This window comes from Periplaneta americana, chromosome 10, assembly GCF_040183065.1.
Source record: "Periplaneta americana isolate PAMFEO1 chromosome 10, P.americana_PAMFEO1_priV1, whole genome shotgun sequence".
In the NCBI taxonomy this organism is placed as follows: domain Eukaryota; kingdom Metazoa; phylum Arthropoda; class Insecta; order Blattodea; family Blattidae; genus Periplaneta; species Periplaneta americana.
The window spans coordinates 182,329,793-182,355,003 of NC_091126.1; the positions used below are offsets into that span (position 1 = coordinate 182,329,793).

Below are 25,211 nucleotides of genomic sequence, written 5' to 3' on the forward strand. Positions count from 1 at the left end.
TCTTGACAGAGAGTGAAGGACGAGTTTATATTGTCTTACCTTCCCTGGTGGTGGGACTAGTCTTCATTCTCATGTAGCTGCGATCAGTCCAAGTAGTTGTAGATCATCTTGAAGTAGGTAAAGATTTCATAGTATAAGAATATAACATTTTAAAAATGCCCAAAGTAAAAGTCTTACATGAGTGTTATGTGGACGAGAAATGATCATTCACGTCATTGTCAGAGAATATAAGGAAAGGTTTTGAAACAGGATTGATTGATTGATTTATAGTATTGTCATAACAGCACACATGGATGTATAACATTCGCACGTATTTAAAACTGCATTTATGTTACAAAAGGGATTATATTTTAACCAATAATGGACAGATTTAAACTTCTTGTAAGAGATCTGGTGGGCTTCTTCAGGCAACTTATTGAAAAGAGTAATTCCCAATAAAATCAAACCACTTCTTAGATTAATTATCCAATCTGACATGAGGTTGCATAAGTCCGTTTACAAGCAAAACATATTAAGTCAAAAACATTACTTCTGAGAAAAGGCGTTTTTTCTGACAAAACCGAATCCTCAAAATATTATTTTTGGTAAGTTGCTTCTCTTTATGTGTATTTAAATTTCCAATTATAAGCTTATACATAGCCTATTAATTATGTATATTATATATGATTTTTTATCAGAAGGAAAATTTTTTACTTAATGTGTTTTGCTTGTAAACCGAAGATAGTAATAAACCTGTTTGGATATTGATGATTTGATGAATGTGAAATCTGGAGGAATAATTGTTCAAATTTTGTTTACCTTTTAATAAGCACTGTAAGGTATATACATTAATTACAACCAAAAATATTCTTTAATGAAGAAGGACCCACAATAAGTACCATGAGGAGAATCCGTCAAATACGTATTGCATTTTTCTGCAAAATAAGAACATTAGGTATACCAGTTCCAAGGGAGCAGGCGTAGTAACACTATTGAAAAGAAAAAGCGTAATATACATTTATTTTAGAAATAATTTGTAAATCTGGTTTTTAATTGATGTAGAAGAAGAATTCCACGGGATAGGCTACCAAATACGACAATTATTCGGAATTGAATAGTAATTTACATTGATTTACTATAATGAAGAATTCTGTTGCATTTTTAGTGAACAAGATACATACATTTAAAATGTTACAATTTTAACCTTAAAATTACACAATCGATAAGGATGTGGTGTGAAGTTTTGTGTTTACATAGTGAATAGGCCCACATGCAGAAACTGAGATTACGGCATGGATTCAAACGGATAAAGGAGCCAATATGTAAGTTCTCAATGTCCATGCTTTCCTCTTGAGCGATCCACACGTGGTTAGAAACTTTGTATGTTTCTACAGCTTTGACAAGACGAAAAAATATCGCACCAGAATACTGCGCTCGTTTGGTAAGATGTAATGTTTCACCCAGGCTTCTGAGATGGCCAGTTATGTTTCATAGCAGCACCTGCAGTACTCAGTGTGCTCATTGTAGTTGCTGTTGAATTGTTGCACTGATCTTCTAATTGTATCTCGTACACCGACTAATTCACTCGCCAGGACCTTAGCCGCGCAGGTCGTTGTATCATATCCTGTGCACGATGAAGACTGCATTAGATATTTTAAATTATTTGATATGTTATTCTAGCAATATAAATAAATAAATAAATAAATAAATAAATAAATAAATAAATAAATAAATAAATAAATAAATAAATAAATAAGTAAGTAAATAAGTAAATAAGTAAATAAGTAAATAAATAAATAAATAAGTAAATAAATAAATAAATAAATAAGTAAATAAGTAAATAAATAAATAAGTAAATAAGTAAATAAATAAATAAGTAAATAAGTAAATAAATAAATAAGTAAATAAATAAATAAATAAGTAAATAAATAAATAAGTAAATAAGTAAATAAATAAGTAAATAAGTAAATAAATAAATAAGTAAATAAATAAGTAAATAAGTAAATAAATAAATAAGTAAATAAATAAATAAATAAGTAAATAAATAAGTAAATATATAAATAAGTAAATAAATAAGTAAATAAATAAATAAGTAAATAAATAAATAAATAAATAAATAAATAAGTAAATAAGTAAATAAATAAGTAAATAAATAAATAAGTAAATAAATAAATAAGTAAATAAATAAATAAGTAAATAAATAAATAAGTAAATAAGTAACTAACTAAATAAATAAATAAATAAGTAAATAAGTAAATAAATAAATAAGTAAATAAGGAAATAAATAAATAAGTAAATAAGTAAATAAATAAATCAGTAAATAAATAAGTAAATAAATAAATAAGTAAATAAATAAATAAGTAAGTAAGTAAATAAGTAAATAAGTAAATAAATACATAAGTAAATAAGTAAATAAATAAGTAAATAAGTAAATAAATAAATAAGTAAATAAATAGGTAAGTAAATAAGTAAATAAATAAATAAGTAAATAAATAGGTAAATAAATAAATAAGTAAATAAATAAGTAAATAAATAAATAAGTAAATAAGTAGTAAATAAATAAATAAATAAGTAAATAAGTAAAAAATAAATAAATAAATAAGTAAATAAATAAGTAAATAAATAAATAAGTAAATAAGTAAATAAATGAATAAATGAATGAATAAATGAATGAATGAATGAATAAATAAATAAATAAACAAATAAATGTGATTGTTTAACTTTACATTTAGTAACACCTGTGCATTACTTTAGAGTTCGGGAGAAAACAATCGTGTTACTTTGAATGGCTGAGAAATGGCGCTGTTACCAAAATCCTGCACTTTACATAATTACGAGAAAGTAATTGCCAGTTGTTAGACCCGCTATCGCACCACAAGGCGTTTGATTGATTTGTGATGTTTTTTACGTAATGGCGCGCACTTGACTTCCGTCATTCGCCCAAGCGTCCCCATCTGTGGGCGATGTGCAGAATCTTGCAGTTCTTTCAGCTACCATGAAGGCGTTGCCCTTGGTGGACCATAAAAGGCGAACTATATAACACCGTATGATTAATGGAGCAATGGTAGAATGCCAGGAAGGGAAACGGGACTACCACCAAACGCCGTCTTTGTTCACTATAAATTTCAGTTTTACCAGCCGAGATTCTAACCCGGGTTACCAGGGTAATGCCGACTCTCTAATAGTGCGCCACGTGTTGTGGTGTTGATGGGGATCTGTGGAATAAGTTGGCAAAGTCCTTAACTTGATTGTTATGATGTTTTAAGTATATATCGTCCTTGATTTTATGAAACCTCCTGTCACAGTACACAACATAATTGTTCAGTATTAACTAATTAAGTTAATGTTACAGAGGAGAATAATAAAAATATATATTAAGAAAAAATGGATTATACACGCCTCTTATACAAGGAATCTGAAGTACTGAATATTAAACAAATATACATATATACCCTATTAAAATACTACCACAAAAATAATAACTATTGTGACCATGGTTACAGTACAAGAAGACACATTATATCATGTCCTTTGTTTGAACCCAAATGCAATTCTGAAGCGGGCCTAAGGCATGCTTCAAATTTCCGCCCGAGATTCTATAATAACTTCATTAAAACATTCAAAATTAGCATCTTCCAATAATAAATTATTTAAAAAGAGAGCACTTCAACTGATTTTAAATCCTGATTAGTATATATTATATTACTTCGTTATATTATTGCATGATATTTGGTATCTATTTTACAATTGAATCGGTTGTTGTTGAAAGGAACTAAGTCCACTTTTTAAAGTTTTGAGATAATCGAAAAATACTGTTTTGTGGATAATCTATCGAAGAGTAAACCAACATATATTGTACACATAAAAAATATGTGTACAATATATGTTCGTTAACTCTTCGATAGATTATCCACACATAAAAAATATGTGTACAATACATGTTGGTTTACTCTTCGATAGATTATCCACACATAAAAAATATGTGTACAATACATGTTGGTTTACTCTTCGATAGATTATCCACACATAAAAAATATGTGTACAATACATGTTGGTTTACTCTTCGATAGATTATCCACACATAAAAAATGTGTACAATACATGTTGGTTTACTCTTCGATAGATTATCCACACATAAAAAATATGTGTACAATACATGTTGGTTTACTCTTCGATAGATTATCCACACATAAAAAATGTGTGTACAATATATGTTGGTTTACTCTTCGATAGATTATCCACACATAAAAAATATGTGTACAATATATGTTCGTTAACTCTTCGATAGATTATCCACACATAAAAAATATGTGTACAATATATGTTCGTTTACTCTTCGATAGATTATCCACACATAAAAAATATGTGTACAATATATGTTCGTTTACTCTTCGATAGATTATCCACACATAAAAAATATGTGTACAATATATGTTGGTTTACTCTTCGATAGATTATCCACACATAAAAAATATGTGTACAATATATGTTCGTTTACTCTTCGATAGATTATCCACACATAAAAAATATGTGTACAATATATGTTCGTTAACTCTTCGATAGATTATCCACACATAAAAAATATGTGTACAATATATGTTCGTTTACTCTTCGATAGATTATCCACACATAAAAAATATGTGTACAATATATGTTCGTTAACTCTTCGATAGATTATCCACACATAAAAAATATGTGTACAATATATGTTCGTTAACTCTTCGATAGATTATCCACACATAAAAAATATGTGTACAATATATGTTCGTTTACTCTTCGATAGATTATCCACACATAAAAAATATGTGTACAATATATGTTGGTTTACTCTTCGATAGATTATCCACACATAAAAAATATATGTACAATATATGTTGGTTTACTCTTCGATACATTATCCACATAACAGATTTTTACGATTATCTCAAAACTTTAAAAAGTGGACTTAGTTCCTTTCAACAATAACCGATTCAATTGTATTATTTAATAGACTGCACTTTCGTTTTACTTTATTATTGTTTAAAAGGTACTTCGCCCTTTGGACTTCCTACTTAACCTACTCTTCTGTGTATTATCTGATATAATTGCATTGTATTTCTTGTATTATTATTTTGGTATTTTTGACGTTGCTTTTGCTTGCTTGTATTTGATAAATTAAATTTTAGTGTAGGCTTAAACTTGTAATATTACTTTTTAATTATTTAATGTAAACTCCATTCCCGGCCACAAGTTTTGCTCCATCGGGAGTGCGAACCAAAACTGTATCGGTACTATTATTAACTTTCAAATAACAGTAATAATAATAATAATAATAATAATAATACATATTTTATTTTGCTCTGTTTTATTATTTTTCTGTTATTTAATTTGCTCCGTTGAATTCAATCCTTTTGTATATTGTATTCTCATTGGAAATTATACAATAAATTCAACAAATTAACTTATGAAAGATGTTTTATTTAAAACATCATATTATTCTGAAAAGGTCAGCATACATACCTAGTCACTAATGCCCGTAGACCTTCACAAAGAAGTGGAAGCCCCGGCTGTTCCGGGAGGTGATCTTGATGGCCACGTGCCTCTGCCCCAGGCCGCCGTCCACGATCTCGGCGTAGCCCCCGGTGTCGTCGTTCCAGCCGTCGATGGCCTCGATGCAGTTGATGGTCTCCGACCCGGAGTACCTCACGGTGTCGGACACTTTCGATAGGAACTTGGAGGATCGAGATACAGATCTGTCGAGCAGGAGTCGATCCCCTGGCCTCGAGTTGCATTTCATCAGACTGTGCCGCTGCCCGGCGCACAGGGACGCGAGCAGCAGGACCAGCACCAGTGACGTCACAGGTTTAGACATGGTGGCGGCTCGGCTGCTATCTGGTGAATTTCCCTGAGGACGAGAGTTTTATAGGAGGATGACTGGTTTGGCGCAGGAAACCACGACGGCCACACAAAACAACACGAGGATTGTGCAGGAAACCACATCGGCTTGCGAATAATGGAGTGGAAGTTAGAATATAACTGTAGTCACTCCCCATATTACCACACGCGGGAGGACACACGGAAAACTTTGGACGTCGGCCTGATCTGCAAAATCGCGACCTTTCGCACTTCAAAAATCAATCCAGCATCAGTATACGATATAAGTGCTAAGGCACAATAAGACCACTAGATAATGCAATACTACTCTAATTTTTTTAAATAGGTTTAATAGTAATATGCGTTACAAGAGCGGTATGTTGAAGTTTTCATGTTCGAGGAAAAGTTTGAAAAAGCGAAACGTAGTTGAGCTTTTTCAATTTCCGATAATTGAAAGAAAACATACCGCTCGTGTATCGTACATTATTTTGTGCGAAGATCGTTTATTACATATCTGAAAGAGGAATTTCTAATTAGTTGCAATGAAATCTCCATCTTGGTTTCTGTTCAATAACGGCAAATTTGCAAAAGAAAAATATCTATCTTCAACATTGTTGCTTTAAAATGTTTTCTGTGTTTACTATACTCCAGCAGGCCGTGATATACATCTGTCTTTTTTCCCCCAGTCTATGATGAGTCTGGAATCTTGTTGATTTTTTCACGGCTTCCTTAATGTTACTTGCATCACGAATGCAGTAACTTTAGTGGAGTTGTAGAGTTTACTTAATTTTTGCAAATATTTAAAAACAATAATTAACAGTGCAATTTAGGTGAAATTGCAGTGGTAAGTTTCCAATTTATAATTATTACTATATTGAACGTCTCTAAAAATAATATGTTAAAAGCCTAAAGCAGTAAAATCAATATGTCACTTAAGCGGTAAGAAGAGGGAAATTGTTATGTGTGTTAGGTTGGGAATACTGGATGTGGAATTTTAGACTTTCCGCGGATTGATTTTGTGCGGAAACCAAGCAAATACGCACAATCTCGCACAAAATAATAATGCACAGCTATTGAATACGTGTAGAACAACTCCAAACTCATGGCACTCGTTTGCGCGAAGCAAGTAAACCGGTTAGGGTAGGGGCAGTCCTCTATTCCTGGCCAGAAGAAGTGGGAAGGAGTGGGAGTTTTGTAAAGCTATAACTAGGACTAAGAAACATGCAGCGTATTCCGAATCTCACCGGACCGGTGGACAACAATGACGTCACGCTGCAGGGAATTAGGAATAAAACTGCTGGAAGGGTTGGTGGCTGTCATGGCGACTGTATAAGTTGTTTTCTGTGCTACGCTAGCAAAATTTTGCGAAATTTCCGTACTGCCATCTCGTTCAAAGAAAATAGATCATAAACAATTTATTTCTTGAACCGGCAGTAATAACTGGTCCGTTGACATGTTCGCTCATAAGCCTTTAACATATTGTTTTTACGTTGTGCTCATTACAAACAATACAGCAGAACACACCGCCATGACACAACAATGCACGATGTCATTCGTCTGCTAATTCCCGCCCTATACAAGAACCAATCAGATTCACTGATGGCGGCTGATGGAGACTGCCACCACCTCTGCAAGCTGATGGCACCGGTGCGACACCGGTGGAGCATCAGTGACGTCATCGGTGGAATTCGGAACACCGTGAAGCCATCGGATTGCTCACCGGTGAGATTCGGAATACGCTCATAGCTTTCAGGTTAACTGCAGCCACGTATATGGATCACTAGCTGTCTTCTGTGTATACTGTACTATACTCTGTTCACATAAACAACTCAAAAGTTCATAGGCTATCCACAAGTGTCGATGGATGACGTTCGCAACTACGTCACAGCAATATGCACAGTAGAGAACAGTTTATTACGTGCTGAGCGGTTTTTAACATGGCAGAATTTAAATCTTCCAATGACAAGAAGTTGAGTGGAATATTTTCAAGATTTGCTGATAACCATATATCAACAACTGGAGAAAAATTGTACCGTGAACATATAACCCACAAAACGAACATTAGTTAGGACACTTTGCTACAAAATATAGGCCTATAGATTCAAAATCTGGCTCAAGTAGACATAATGTGTAATGTTGGTATGTTTCAATATCTCTTCAAACAATTGTCTGCAGCAGTCACTTTGCTACAGTCCAGAAATACAGAAATGACTGACGCCGCGAGATTGGAAGAATAATACACTAATCCGCAGAAGTCCCTGTAATCATTAAAGCAAAAATTAAAAGCGCCCTTCAAACGAATTATGGGTTTAATGTGATGTGTTACATACGAAACGCAGTATTAGACTCAGAAAGCTGTTGTTCGCTTGGTCATGCAGTAAGGAATACTGTATCATGTTTCAGATTTACTCCAATTACATCCTGTGACGCAGCAAATATTATTCTTCTGAACATAGAAGAGTATTTCTTTCAATACAATACATTACAATTTTTTATTATACGGAGTGAAAATATATGTCATTCACAAAAGGAAGCCTCCATCACATACGAGTACTTAATACCAAAAATGAAATAGACCCTACAATAAAAAATATTCAATAAGAACCATATTCCAAAAATAATAGTACATGACGCAACGAGCCTATAATGGTAGTAATTAAGACACGAGTATGTTTATGAAACTCGCTTGCGCTCGTTTCATAATTTTCATACGAGCGTCTTAATTACCATTATAGTCAAGTTTCACACGACTTTTTATGTTCCACCATATTTCTAACTTGAAATTATTCATAAGTATTCATGTTATTCTTATCTGACTGAGGAGCGGAACTGACCTTGTGCAATACTTCGTGAATTGTGAGATGTGCGCAGACGCGAAAGTATTGATTTTTTCCGAGAAACAAATGTCGACATTGACCTTGATATAATCTAGAGAGTAAAATAAACAATCTTGATATAACCTTGAAATTGGTTTAGGCATTGAAAAACGAGATGACAAATTGTATTTATTTGAATATTATTTACAATTAACGCTAATTATTATAGTAACAGAACTGACTTTATTTCAAATATAGGTGATTTATTCATTTATTGTTGTCTTTCGATTGCATATCCGAGAACCATCGAGACTTGCGCTTTCATATTGCTACAATGGTATTTTCTGATTGGTGGAACACCTGAACTTTAATGAATAGGTGTACTTTAATGAGGTCCATTAAAGAGCTGCTACCAGGTGTATAATTACTACATTTCGGCATAGTCGAGCATAAAAATAATAATGAAACACAAAACAATAACCTCTCCACACAGTCACCGGGAGGAGCTTCTGGTTCAGGGCGCAAGTTAAGGCGTAGCCTTCGGATCTTGGTGCTGGTGTGCTGAGTTCGAAGGGAGGACAGAAGCCAGGCTCTGTGGAAGACAGTAGTCGGTGTGGACGGGGTTGATCATTCATTGCCGGCGATGTTCCGACTGGATAATGTTGTAATCGGATTGGAGCGCGCGGCAGGGGATGATCCTGTGAACAGCTTTTAGAGATTTTAGTCCAAGCGGTTTTTAGTTATCAAATCCCGGCCACAATATTAAGCGTGTAATACAAGCGCGCTCGCTAATGGACTGACGGCAGCATAATGGACGTGCCCTACGCTCCTACAATCAAAGTTATCAATTTAGAGCCGCAGTAATGGCGCGGGACGAGGATAATGAGCTAATGACTCAAATAAATCCCCCAAATTTGGAACGTGTTTACTTAACCGATATCGATAGCTTCAGTGCTAATGTAAGATCTATGGAATACAATAAATGAAACTATGTTACGGAATATCTATAATAAGAACTTTCTTGTGTTAAATTTTAACGTACCTTGATAACATGTTTCGACCTATTTTCGGTCATCTTCGGAACTGGTCGTTGTTGGTCTTGGCGCCACTTGTTTCCTGTGAGGGTGCGTTCGTAGTGTAGAGTCAAAGAGTGTATGTGTTTTGAAATTGAGTTGTGTGTTGAGAATACACATACACTCTTTGACTCTACACTACGAACGCACCCTAACAGGAAGCAAGAGGCGCCAAGACCAACAACGACCAGTTCCGAAGATGACCCAAAATAGGTCGAAACATGTTAACAAGGTACGTTAAAATTTAACACAAGAAAGTTCTTATCATAAATATTCCGAAGTGATACAGTGTTAAAAGTTGTGTAATCAAGATGTAGAAACTATGTTGTTTGTTTTGTTCTAATTTTAGTAATTTTTCTCTTAATTAAAATTTTAAGTTCACTTATTTTAAATATAATTAACTTCTATGTTAATTGCATTGTGTGGTATTGAATCTGCTCTTTGAGTACAATAAAATGTTCATTGTAAAAATTAATAGTCTGTAAATTTTAATGCAAAAAATTAATCTGTCAGATACTCGCTATTAGGTGTGGATTGGAAAGAGAGAAGGCTGTCCAGTAATCTTTGTAGCAAACAACGAGTCAAAGTCAGGATAGGAGAAGAAATCAGAAGAAAGCGAAATAGGGAGAGGAGAATAACAAGAATGCCCTTTATCACCTACCCTGTTCAACATCTATTAGGAGGATTTAATAAAGAACCGTTTTCAGAATATGGGGGAATAAAGTGCATAATATTTGCTGATGATATGGCGTTGTTAGCAGAAGAGGAGATGATACTAAGGGATATGCTACTGGAGCTAAATGACAGCTGTGAGCAGTATGGGATGAAGATAAATGCAAGTAAGACTAATGTATATGCTTTGATCCTGGTTGAATGGAAGAGAAGGCCTAATGACCTTAACTCTGCCAGGGAAAATAAAACTATTATTATTATTATTATTATTATTATTATTATTATTATTATTATTATACCATAGTCATAGGAGGAAAACTAATGAAGGTAAACTTGCGAATTCTAAATGAAGCAGTAGAGCAAGTGGACAGCTTCAAATACTTGGGGTGTACTGTAAGCAGTAACATGAACTGCTGCCAGGAAGTCAAATGGAGGATAGCAATGGTCAAGGAAGCTTTTAATAGAAAAAGGAGCATCTTCTGTGGACCTCTGAAAAAAGAACTAAGGGAGAGACTGGTGAAGTGATTTGTATGGCATTGTATGGGGCAGAAACATGGACATTACGACGAAGTGTAGAGAAACGAATAGAAGCATTTGAAATGTGAATATGGAGAAGAATGGACAGACAGAATAAGAAATGAAGCTGTGTTGGAAAGAGTGGGTGAAGAAAGAATGATGCTGGAACTGATCAGAAAGAGGAAAAGGAATTGGTTGGGTCACTGGCATACTGAAGGATGCACTGGAAGGAATGGTGAATGGGAGAAGAGTTTGGGACAGAAGAAGATATCAGATGATAGACGACATTAAGATATATGGATCATATGAAGAGACAAAGAAGAAGGCAGAAAATAGGAAAGATTGGGAAAAGCTGGATTTGCAGTGGAAGAGCTGTTCTTGGGCAGAACACTAAATGAATGAATGGTACTCGCTATTTATGATTTCAGATATTCTAGCAGTGAACAATTATAATAATACTAGTGGCTTGTGCAGCAAATGCTGCTGCAAACTAAGTTCGTTAGACGTTCAAATAAAAATTTTTCAGATTTATTTTCAATGAAGAATACTTGTCTTTTTGATAGTTATTTGCTTCCATAATAATGAAACATACTTCCTCTGAATGGGGTTTTTTAGACAAGTAGGCGAAAACGCAAGTATCAATGTCAGGACGATAGCAGTAGCTATTTCAGGTCATTGTGGATTGTAGGAAAAAGTTAAAAAAAGTCAGGTTTGCTAAGCTTTCGAACAATAGCATTTTCGTATAGCTGCTGCATGTAGAACTTGAAATGTAGAGGGTAAAATCATTTTATCCTACTAAGAGATCTTGCTGAAATGATCTGGAGACTACAAAATTTTCTAGGCCTCTTATTTTATCAGTAAATAATATCTTTATATCTTTCCTTAGGAACTGTAGTTTTTGCGCTCTCTCGAGCCAATACTGAAGACAATGACACATATCAATATCTACACTACACCGCCATTAAGTATATGAAAAAGACCCAACCCCACTGGGTTAATAAGTATAAAAATATTTGATCTTTAATAACAATATTATTATCTTACTTAAGTTTTGTAGTTATATATAGCAGCTACTCAGTAAATTATAGAAATGAAGATCTAAATTAAGATATTCTCTACATTTATTTACATAATAACGTTTCACTTTCATGTCATCAATATAGCATCAATATTATGTACAATTAATTAAAAATAGATATTAACTATAATAATATTTAATTTCTAATGATAATAATTTCATCAAACCACCTCAAGTTTCGTAGATTTGAATATCCAATACACAACTGTACTCAGAAAATTACACACTGCAGAATCAGTTTTTAATAACAAATTGAATTGAGCTCTAAATATGTCGGAAATCCTGCAGGTCATGGCCTTCGTGTAATAGCCTATTGTTTATTGTAGTGTGTGTTTTGTTCTGAAATTCAATCAAGTCGGCCGTGATTCAATAAAATTAGTTCTCAAAAGTGACAACAGATGGATTTTGGAAAATAGGAAAATCATGTAAGAAAATTGACATTTCACTGAAAACTACTACTTTTCCGAAAAACTTTGGATGCCAGGCATGAAAATGAGGGGTCACTCATTAAAATCCGTTCAGCCGTTTTCCCGTAATTTCCATTACCAGTTCAAATTATATATATATATATATATATATATATATATATATATATATATATATATATATATATAGATTGTGATGGAATTCCAAATTTGAGCTTCATATTGCAGTCAGTAGGCCTATTACAATAACTTTAAGAATAATTCAAAGCAGTAGTATTAATAATGCTGTGTTATGGGTACAATCAATATGTCTGTAGAAATGGGCTACAATAATGACATACACATTTTCTTCTATCCTCGTTCCTTAGCAAGGCTAAATGCAATCATTTCATGTCTCAGCGGTTCAGACATATAAAATGCAATCATAAAAGTGTGAGTCGTGGCTGCAGGCTTTGCACACGATCCCTATGTTTGCATTTTTATCCGCACCGCGTTATGTATTCGTACAAATACTTCAGCGAGTGAAGTCAGTGGGAAATACCAGGAATGGCGTTCGTATGGAGCTGCAATATTTTATTATAATATAGAACTACAGCGCTCCATTTTTCCGAGCTCTATATTTTTCTCCATTTTTGCTGAACTAATAGCGCGGGGTCGGCTTACACCTGTATAATAGCGCTGGCCGCGTGGAGAAACAAATGACACCTATGAGTACATGTTGGCGTAACAAATCGCCCCCTACCCGTACGTGCCCCTGGGTGGGGGAGAGGCTACAACCCTCCACACACCATCGTTCTTTATAAGGATAATTCCCAGCTGTTGTCATGCGCGATGTGGGGTGGTGGGGGGGGAGGCTACGGTTAATCACAAAATATCGCCCTGTTCTGCGGTCACCATGAATATGCATGAGCACCCCCACCCCCATAACGCCCTTTCTTTACAGCCGTCCACCTGTGTAACACATCCCACATTCTCATTTGTCTGAGAACGCCACTGCATGCCGGCTTTTAAAATTAGTGGCATTGCCATTTGTTGGTGGGATGCGAGTAATATTTACTTTACCAGCGAACTAAAAACCTTTCGTTTTGTTTATTTCATTTGATTTTATAAACATATCGGATAGACAGGCAGCAGTAGTGGGGATGGAGATGAAGTGTACTCGGACAAAAACTTCACGCCGCCGTCGAGTGAATTTATAGCAGAGTCCGCATTTGGTTTCAAAGTTAGAACTTCCGCTGTGCAATATTATTTATTGTGATGCCAGCCCGCGAGTGTTTTTGCGTGTCGTGTTTGTTTGCACACGTGGCTGAGTTGCCTCTACGTGGATGAAACCCATATTATTTCTGTCTGTATCGTTTGCACACAGTCTGCTCCGAAGCAATAAAAGAGATTGTATGATGGGTCGCAAGCATAGGAAAGGAGCATTCGATATCGTTCTGCTTTGATTACATATAGTGTGTGCAGTGCATCCTACATTCGGCACATGGACGCAGTTCAAAATAGAGGAAGAGCAACTCTGACACAGTAACAACATATTCAACAACGACTTTGCAGATACCTTTAGATAGATAGATTTATTCGTTCCATAATATTCTTACTTTTGCTTTATATCACAGAATAAAAAAACATGTCCAATTCTTACGTTTAAATATAAATGAAATAAGTTACATATAGAATGCAAATATGAAATATGTACAGAATTAATACCTTAATAACAATAATATTTTATGCAATGTAGTCCACACCTGTGGAGTAACGGTCAGCGCGTCTGGCGGTGAAACCACGTGGCCCGGGTTCGAATCCCGGTCGGGGCAAGTTACCTGGTTGAGGTTTTTACCGGGATTTTCCCTCAACCCAATACGAGCAAATGCTGGGTAACTTTCGGTGCTGGACCCCGGACTCATTTCACCGGCATTATCACCTTCATTTCATTCAGACGCTAAATAACCTAGATGTTGATACAGCGTCGTAAAATAACCCAATAAAATAAAATATACAATGTAATATGTTTACCATTTAATATTATTATAATATTTACACAGTACTGTGAAATGTCAAGAATTCATCTACAGAATAGAAAGTGTGAGATATTAAGTAATTTTTTAGTTTTAAAAATAATGCAGGGTTTTGGCTATGATTCTTAATGTCTTCAGGAAGACTATTGAACATTTTTATCGCCATGTAACGTACTCCCCTTTGATAGCATGATAAATTTGATGATGGCGTATGAAAATCATTCTTTCTGCGGGTATTTATACTATGTACGGCTGAGTTAGTTGGAAAATTTTCTTTATTACATAAGAGGAAATTTATTGTAGAGTATATGTATTGATTTGTTAAGGTTAGAATCTCTAATTTAAAAAAAAATAATCTACATGATTCTCTAGCCTTTGCTCCAACTATTATTCTAATGGCTCTTTTTTGTAATAAGAATATATTTTTACTATCTACAGAATTTCCCCAAAATATTATTCCGTAGGACAATGGAATGAAAATAGGGAAAATATATTGTCTTTAAGATACTGCTGTTTAGAAATTGTTGTAACGACCTAATTGCGAAGCATGCTGAGCTAAGTTTCGGGGTTATTTCTTTGATACGATTTTTCCAATTTATTGTATTATTAATATGCAAACCAAGAAATTTGGTTGTTGATGTTTCTAGTAGAGGTATATTGTTGATAGTTGTGTCCAATGTTTTAGAGATTAAATTTGAAGTGGTTTTAAATTGAATTATGTTAGTTTTATTAATGTTTAATGCTAGTTTATTGGTTGTAAACCAGTCATAAATTTTAAGGAGAATTATTTCTGTTTTATATACCTATTTGAATGTGGCAAAGTTCTTGTCTGTAATTAATTATGGGGCCAAGGTCATTTATAAAAATTAGAAATAGAAGAGGCCCTAATATAGATCCTCTAGCAGTTTCGTAATTTATTTATTCTATTTTCATACAATTTTATGTCAAACAATATTCTACGAATACGTACACTAGTTTCCTGCGATGTTCGAACATGAGGGAGCTAACCAAGATTTTATTTCATATGAAAAACTAATCGCAAGATCTGTGCTAAAATCCTTAAGCGGTTAAAACATATGGGGCTGGGAGTGGAGGACAGCGAATATTTGTAACAAAGTGGAACAAACACGACAGGCCTTCTCCTGCAGAGCGAACATCGGCGAATATCGAACTTCGCCATACTCGACTAACTTGGACCGAACATGGCATTATTGTGTAGGGTGTAATTCCAAAAACTAATCTTAATCCATTGAATGTATTACTAGAACGAATAAATAAAGTTATTTTAAAGAAATTTTTCGATTATATAATTAAATTAATTATTATAATTTAAAATACTCAAAATCCAACAAATTTTATAGATAAGCGCTGTTAAAATTTTATCGTGAAAGTCAAAGTAAGTTTCTGTATTACAGCCACATGATCGTAGTACAAGAACCTCAATGTTTCATACCTGCTGTCTGAAGCCTGTAATTGTTAATTTTGGCTCTCAAATTCTGTAACTAAATTACGCTCAGAACTTTTAACATGTAATCGACACAAATATGTTAAAGCAATTTAAAATGTGGTCATGTCCTAAATATGATGAAGCATATTACATATTATGTATCAATTAATTATATTACGATTATATTATTGTACTTCCTAACTTCGTAATCATTTTTATAAATCATTTACCTGGCTTCTTCTTCATTAAATTGTTTTATTTGATTTAAGGTAAAATTATATAAATTCTCCTCTATCTTAATATAATATCATTTCTGATATTTCATTGTAGCTTTTATGTTATTTTAGTTTCTAGTTTACTTCTCTATCCATTCTGTAATAAATAGAACTGCGATCGATCACGTGCACTTCTCATTCGGGCCTCAAATTTATTAAAACTACTGTATTCACTGGTTTTTTGTCCTATGTGTATTATTTCATTTTTTGTGTTCTATTTCATCTCATTTTGCATTTTTTCATATGTACAGTATGTCTAATTTATATAATAAGAATAAAAATAAAAAATAAGTAAAAAGTAGGTTAATAAATAAGTAAATAGACAAATACTTTAGATAAATAAATAAATAAATTAATTAAATAAATAAATAAGTAAATAAATAAATAAATAAATAAATAAATAAATAAATAAATAAATAAATAAATAAATAAATAAATAAATAAATAAATAAATAAATAAATAAATAAATAAGTGTCCACCGTTGTAGAGTAATGCCTAACCGTGAAACGAGCGGGCCCGGGCTCAAATCCTGTTGGCACAAGTTATCTGCTTGAGGTTTGTCCGGGGTTTTCCCTCAGCCATTAAGAGCAAACGCTGGGTAACTTTCGGCGCTGGACCCTGGACTCATTTCGCTGACATTATCACCTTCATCTTGTTCAAACGCTAGATAACCACAGCAGTTGATAAACCGTCGTAAAATAACCAATAAAAAGTAAATAAGTGGGCTAAATACATAAGTAAATAAAATAAATAAATGAAGTAACTAAATAAATAGACAAATATATAACTAATAAATAAGTAAATAAATAAATAAAATAAATAGATGGAAGATCTTTATTTCATCCATATAGGTATTTGGGACAGTGAAATTTTCAGAGATCATAGCACTTAAATAATACCGTAGTTTCCCCTAACTATGGTCCACATTTGTCACATTTTTCTTTGTATATTCAATACTATTCATCCAGATTAAGTGAAATTTTGGCTTCGCACTGTTGTAAGTTTATATTAAATAAATATTGATATATGTGTTTGAAATTGTTTAATTACAAGTGTTAAAAAATAATAAGCATTGGTACATAGTTGTATTCTGAGTTGCCCAACTATGGTCCACTCATATATTCATGCTTGAAAGCATGAATGGACTATAGCTGGAGCTGTAATTATTCGTAAATCAATACAGTGAGTTTCTAATTTAAGGGTAGAAACATAATCTAGCACAGAAATATTAAAAATAAATGAAAAGTACATGGATCCTTTTTATTAGTACACATTACATAAACACTCAATAAACAAGTGAAATCTGAAAGTCATTTTTCTGCAATAATGAACAACTACTGTATATTAAAGAACAAAAGTACGGTATCAAAATAAACTAACACATTCTTAGCAAAATATTATGCAAATAAATTCACTGATAATATTTATTTATCGTACTGAGAACTATATTCATTAGGCTTATTTCGATCCTTTGAATCTCCACTCTCTTGTAATTCTGAAATTGAATCATAATCTGTATCCAATTCAATTTCATCGCTGTCATAGTCACTTACAGGGACGGTTGTGATCCTTCTACCCTGAAGTCTTCGTTTTACCGGACCATCATTCGTGCTAGTACCATTGATGCTGGAACAGCCTGTTTCTTTGTTTACTTGACTATAATGTTAAATGGTGTTTTAGAATATACTAAGATACCGTATTTGCAGAAGTAAATAATCACATTGATCACATTTTATTGAAACAAATATTTCAAAATGAAATACAACTATGGTCCACGAAAAATTGTGGTACATTGTTGAGGACTGACTTCTAGCCTTGAGGTTAAACATTTTTCACGCAGAGTCCTTAATCTCTGCCAGTGTAATTATTACGTGAAAGTAAACACTATATAGCCAGGTTTAATTGTACAAAGAATCATATAAGTCTATCCATAACGTACCAGTTCTACAGAAAAGAGCTTAATAAAACAGGCAATCACAAACTGAATGATTTCGTGTCTTCACACATTCAATAGAACGATGCACACTGACCTTGTTAAGCATCCACGTGTAATGGTAGATAGAAGCATCTATGGGGAACATAATTCCATCACAGTGGCGCCTTAAATGGCAACTACCGAACTCTTGGAGGACTAAGTAGCACATAATGCGTTTTGGACCATAGTTGGGTGCCTGGACCATAGTTCAGGGAAATTACGGTACTGTATAATGTGGCATTTATAATTTCATTGTGAATATATTAAAGTAAATTCACGGATACAGATCTACAAAACTTCTGTTGCAAACATTTATACTGTCCGATCAAGTGCTTATGTCGCATCTCGGTTTCTGCTGGCCCCTCTGTAAAGGCTAGTGACTGGGCTGTTAGGCTTTTTCCTGAAAATATTTGCTGTACGGAATTAGAACTCTACGTAATATCATACAGCTGTTTAAGGAAAAGAGTCCCGTTAAGTAAGTAACTGTCACGTGATTTCCGTCGTGTCCTGCGACAAAACCACTCGGTCGGACAGTAGTTGCATTCTGAACATACATCCGTCATGAGTAAGCATGTTCAAAGATATCTGACCTTACTAATCGATAGTGATCGATAATTTGTTGGTGTAAGTGTGGATTCTTTAGTTATTACTTTTATGAATAGATGGCGAATATAATTGTCACTGTTGCCAAAATATAGATAAATATACCCGTGTTATAGAATTCAATGTTTCATCTCACTGTACTGATTGTAAAACACACTGAGTTTGGCTGGAAACCGCTGATATTGTCTATTAGAAGAATAATTTGGGCTTAATCTACATAATCATTTCCCCTGACACTTTTTAACGGCTCTTAATAATGGTGCCACTTGTTGAGAACTAGCGGAACTCTTTCAAAGTTTGTCAGTTTCCCATAGGCTATCTTTGGTTCTGACTTATCCGTGGTTGGAAAGTTCGCTTACACGATCAGAAGATCGCAGGTCAGATATATTTGAACGTCAGTGTACAATGTTTCGTTTCTACACAGAATGGAGTGCAATTGTTTTCACCAAGGAGTACAATTCCCTTTAGAGAGATTAATTTCCTAAAAAGCCGATAGAGAGCGCGCACGTGTTCACAATATACTTCCCGCTTGTTTTCAATTACCGAAGGACAAAAACCACGTATTGTTGGTTGACATTTATGGCGGGTCAATCCGCTCCTTTGTTCTGGAGAGCGCGTCACAAAACCAGTCCGATCCCATGTTTCAGGCCGCGCTGTTGAGTTTACGTTTTATTTTAACATAAAATAAATTACAATTTAGTGATTGCACTAAATGATTAGACGGCAGCAAAAAATATATATTACCCGGAATGCGAAAACTGTTTATTCGTGTTGCTATCCAATATTTTGTTTCCAGGCATAGCATTTCAATAATGCGAATGAAAAAACCTGTACATGTGCATTTTGGCTATGTTACCATGGAAACGTTTCCCCTTGAACTGTACAGAATATTAACAACGTGCACGGTGTTGGTTATTAAAATTGATAACACGGGTAGAACTTTATACATACGTTTGTTCGTAATACAATAACAACAGAACGTGTTCTCAACATTCATCACAGTAAAAACATACATCATGCTGTAAATCAATTCGACTGATTTCATTTATTTTTGCATGTAAAAGTGACGTCATATGAAAAGATTGTATAAAGTAAAGGAATATGAGTAGGCCTAATAGAGAGATGGACGAAATAATGTAGGAGAGACAGGGGATCGTCCAGATGACATACCTATAGAAGATGAAGCAGTCGTAGAGAACACGTGAAAGGATATGCTGTTCTAAGGGTCGTATTCATAGACGAGACTTTGAACCAAAGTTGACTTTAGAAAGTACAAAGTCGCCATTTTCGTATTCACAGTCGACACTTTGACGAAAGTAAACTTTAATTGTGACTTTACTTCGAAGTCGCCGAAAATCTAGACTTTGACTTCGACTTTCGTTCGTGGGCATAAGGAAAATGGCTGGTATTTGGGAAATTGTTCAATTTGCCGAGAATATTGAGAACATCCAGGAGATTGTTGAAGCTGCTCATGTTCGTTAGCGTATTATTAGACATTCTTAATTAATTTTTTTGAAATAAGGAGCATTAGCAAATTGTATGTTTGGGACTTTATCTATTATCATGTTATAAAGCCTTGGACCGAAGTTGCTACTGTGATTATAAGCTACAGTTGTGGTAGCCTACATTTAGGTTCTGTCAAGCATAATTTTCTGATCTTTCATTTTATATTTAGATATAGATAATAAATTCAAATCAGGGTATAGATTTGCAAATCTAGTCTTTCAGGTAAGGCTCCCTGTAAAGCAGATTTGAATAATTTCAAGGGAAAAATTGTTCCGGGGCCGGGTATCGATCCCGGGACCTCTGGTTGAACGTACCAGCGCTCTTTCCAACTGAGCTACCCGGGAACTCCATTCGACACCGTCTCAACTTTTCACTTTATATCCACACAACTCGCGTGGGCTGACGAAACGCCAGAGACCCACATCGAGTGCACACAATCTCTGTGTGACTTGGAATTGTGGTTTTCTGTTAACGTACACAGTGACATATATATTATGCAAATCTAGTCTTTCAGGTGAAGCTCCCCGTAAAGCAGATTGGGTCTCTGGCGTTTCGTCATCCCACGCGAGTTGTGTGGATATAAAGGGAAAAGTTAAGACGGTGTCGGATGGAGTTCCCGGGTAGCTCAGTTGGAAAGAGCGCTGGTACGTTCAACCAGAGGTCCCGGGATCGATACCCGGCCCCTGAACAATTTTTCTCTTGAAATTATTCAGGGTATAGATTTGATAAACAAACCGTATTAGATACCCTCGTCAAGTTTCAACATTCATTGAAGAATAATAATCAAAGAGAATAATTATCTGTTCCACTAATAATACAACTTATTTCATCGCGATTTTATGTCACAGATAAGATTGATGGCTTAATATTGATTTTGACTATTTAATTCTATAGAGGGTAGGTTATACAGTTGGGTATGCAGTTAATTTATAATCATGCGATCGGTATAATAATGTTTAATGCATATTGATTTCAGATAATTTTCAAGTAGTTCCTGCAGACATGCTGGGAGAGAGTGACTCTGCCAACTGTCAGCAAAATAATGTCCCTTTTATAGTCTGTCATCGGTGGCATCTTCTTATCTTCCATATTTTTAGAATAAAATTATTTTACAACGAAATAATTATTCTTACATAAAGCTGCAAGAACGGCTAACAATTGGTTAACATGTATCGATGTTCAATTGTTTCTTTGATTTGTGACTCGAAAGATGGCTTTGATTGTGGCAATGCCTACTCTATTTCAACTTTCTATTAATTTGATTCGTTTAAAAGGCCATGATTGTGATTGCCAACATTAGAACAAGATTGTCAAATCTCGACTTACCGAAGTCAAAGTCAAAGTCTCAGAAGTATTGTGTATGAATAGGACTTTTAACAAAGTAAAACTTTACTACGACAGTCGACTTTGGGAAGTCTTCATCCAAAGTCTCGTTTATGAATACGACCCTAAGAGAAGAAGTTGAGGCAGCCCTTAGGGGAAAAGAATGGAATAGCAACAGGAGTTGATGGAATCTCCATTGAATTAGTAAATGCTTGGGTGAAGACAAGAAGGGAATTATATAATTATGCAAAGAAATATATGAAAATGCGACTGGCCTGAAGACTTCATGGAGACAATATTGTTGCCAATACCGAAAAAAAAAATAATGCCAAGACATGTAACGAGTTGACTATCAGCCTGATATCGCACTCGACGAAGATTCTCCTGCGAATACTGAATCGACGTTTATATTCTAAGATGGAAGAAGAGGAGTTTGACTTCGGGAAGGGATGCAATTGAACTGCTACGGACAATCGGCGAAAGATACCTGGAGGAGAATAGGGAAGTGTATGTAGTAGGTGGACCTGGAAGACATTTTTGACTCAGTGGATACAAGATACAAAAAACAAAACAAAACAAAACAGAAGAAATGATGATGAGAATGGATGATAGAAATGGCAGTGAGATGGAATACAATCAATATAATAGTTATCATTAATCTTTGACCAAATGCAACAAAATAAATAGCAATATCTGACAATAATAAGTAAGGATATATCATGATAAACTCAAAAGGTGTGTACTACACATTAAATGGATCCAAGCTTAATCCATGCAAATTAGCATATTTTATACATCTAACAATAATAATAATAATAATAATAATAATAATAATAATAATAATAATAATCTATACTAATAATAAATCTGTAGCCGAAATTTTTCTGGTAATTTTCGATTTTCCAAAAATAATTGGTCCTAACATATATAATTAACCACCCTGAAACCGAAAATCGCTTTTTTGAAATTTTTGTTTGTATGTCTGTCTGTCTGTCTGTCTGTCTGTCTGTCTGTATGTTTGTTACCTTTTCACGCGATAATGACTGAACGGATTTCGATGAAAATTGGAATATAAATTAAGTTCGTTGTAACTTAGATTATAGGCTATATGGCATTCAAAATACATTATTTAAAGGGGGGGGGTTATAAGGGGGCCTGAATTAAATAAATCGAAATATCTCGCTTATTATTGATTTTTATGAAAAATATTACATAAGAAATATTTCTTTAAACATCATTTCCGATAAGTTTTATTCTTTAAAAAATTTTGATAGGACTCATATTTAATGAGATAAATGAGTTTTAAAATTAAAATAACTGCCATCTAAGGCCGTGTAATGAATTAAAAAGCAAATGATTTCGTCTATAAGGGGCCTTGGACAGCAACAATCGAAAGCTATGAAAGATAGCCTACAGATAACGTTTCTGCGTTTCTATGAAGTAATATCTGAAGCTAAATTAACCGATTTGTATAATTAATTATTAATTCACCATTGGAAAGTGTAGTTTCTCTAGATGGACATAATGCTATAATGTTATCACAGTAACTTCTGAGTGTATCGAGGACAGGTAAGATTAAAATAGATTCTTATGCACCGAAAACTTGATAGGCTATTCTATATATATTTGTTTCCTGTATTTCCTAAACTAATTTTTATGACCAAATGAGTGGTCTCTGGATCAAAATGATCGCATTTTAATTTTTTAATTAAATTTAAATTAAGTAACATAATAAACGATTTATCCTTCTATCAAACACGAATGTCCCCTGGATCAAACGTCCTATTTTAATCATGTAATTACTTTATATTTATTTCTAACGGGTGCAGCGGAGCGCACGGGTACGGCTAGTAATAATAATAAAACAGTAATGAGAAATTAAAAATACACTTTACACCTACATAACTTCGAAATACAGGCTACTAGTGAAACTGGAGATAAGTTGAAAACATAAAATTGTAAAAAGTGTTAACATTTTTAAAAAAGGTTATATACCTTGGACAGACGGCCTGTTTCGACGCGATGTTGCGTCTTCATCAGTGTCTCCTGAATTACTAGTGATCTAGAATTCAGCGGTGTGCGAGTGACTAAACAATTGTATGTTTTTAACAAACAAAGAGTTAACGTGAACTAGAATCAGTGAGTTACGACTGGAGATAAGATTGAGGTTATGATTACATAGGAAACTTGAGAATAAGGAAGCAAATAATATGATGCAAAACTCTTAGTCCATGAATTCTTGGAAATTTCCTTCTTCTAAATACATTTCAGCCCTTCAATTTAACTTTTTCATAGTAAACAAACGTCTCATTACTTGTTCAAGCAAATTACAGCACCAAGTGAGATATAAGGCTGGTCTTCACTTACCGTACCTTCCGTCTTAAGGCTGGTTCACAATAAACTGGGAACGAGAACCAGAATGAAAACGAGAAGCAGAGGACGTGAATATGAAAATTTTTGATTCACAATAAACCGAGAACGTAGATGACTATGCATATCGATATGCATGTCAATAACGATATGTAACGCATTCTGATGTTTTTTTGTGTATAATTGACCAATGGCGTTCTCTCATGAGTACAAGACAGCCAACATAAACACAGGTTAACCAATTTCGAAATTTCAACTGAAACATTTCATTAGGTATGGTACTATAAATATGTCCATGCATCTTTATTATCACAAGCTGTTTTAAGTCTACCATAACGTAAAATAATTAGAGAAGACACATTTGTAATAGAACGAAAATGAACACAACAGTAGTTATTGAATTGAAGCATGAATATGTAGTGTGTAATACAATCAATACAGTAATAAAATATGATTCACTTACGATCGGTGTTCAAAGATGCAGCTATTGAAAGCCACGTATTCTCCTTCATTTTCTCATCTTTATACGAGGCGCGCCGCTTATCGTAAACGTGAGGATTTTCCTCAACACTCAATATTAGAATCTCATCAAATAAAACTTGCTCCATGATGCACAGCACAGAACAAAATAATGCATAGGTTATGTCACGGTCTTCTTGCTACAAAATATATGACGACAAAATAGCTTTTAGATGGCAATAGAACGAATCTAGTGGGCTGTGATCGGAAACGTGAACGCCAAAGTTGAAACTTGGCCAACTCTCCGTTCCCGATCTCGGGGTCCGGCAAGCTTTTCGTTAATTGTGAATGCTCACATTTAAATGTACACTTTTTAACAATTTTACCGTTTTCGTTCCGATTCTCGTTTCCGGTTTATTGTGAACCAGCCTTTAGTAGCCTTTGGCTAAATTATGACTGAAGTCAGAGTCAAGTTGTTTCTCTGAATACAAATTCTGCGTTTTCTACCAAAGTGAGACTGAAGTTCAAGTGACGTTCTGAATATCAACAACGTCCGGAAAAACACTTATTTCAAGATCGTCGAACCCCGGGTCTTCACATGAGAGGGAATGCGAATAGATTACAGAGGAATGCTAGAATATGAGCAACCCAAATCAGACACATCGCAGGGAAGACGTCGTCTAATTGACCAGCTATGGACGTACCTTCAATGACGTTTTGATAAAACGACCTGAGATTAAGGTGCGTTCTGTACGGCGTGGAAGCTTAATACGGATGAGATAAGGTCTCGGTTCAACCCTTGGGGAATAGGGTGGAAGGCAATCA

General features: G+C 34.2%; 1 protein-coding gene across 1 annotated transcript; it reads right to left on the bottom strand.

The window, feature by feature from the left end:
- Positions 1 to 249: 249 nt before the first annotated feature.
- On the bottom strand, positions 250 to 23,609 carry LOC138708229 (probable salivary secreted peptide). Its single transcript, XM_069838565.1, has 3 exons — positions 23,553 to 23,609; positions 5,479 to 5,863; positions 250 to 1,603 (listed from the first exon to the last, which is right to left on the bottom strand). Exons 1-2 carry the CDS (start codon positions 23,592 to 23,594, stop codon positions 5,486 to 5,488), a joined length of 420 nt encoding a protein of 139 aa, XP_069694666.1. The 5' UTR covers positions 23,595 to 23,609; the 3' UTR covers positions 250 to 1,603; positions 5,479 to 5,485.
- Positions 23,610 to 25,211: the final 1,602 nt, after the last annotated feature.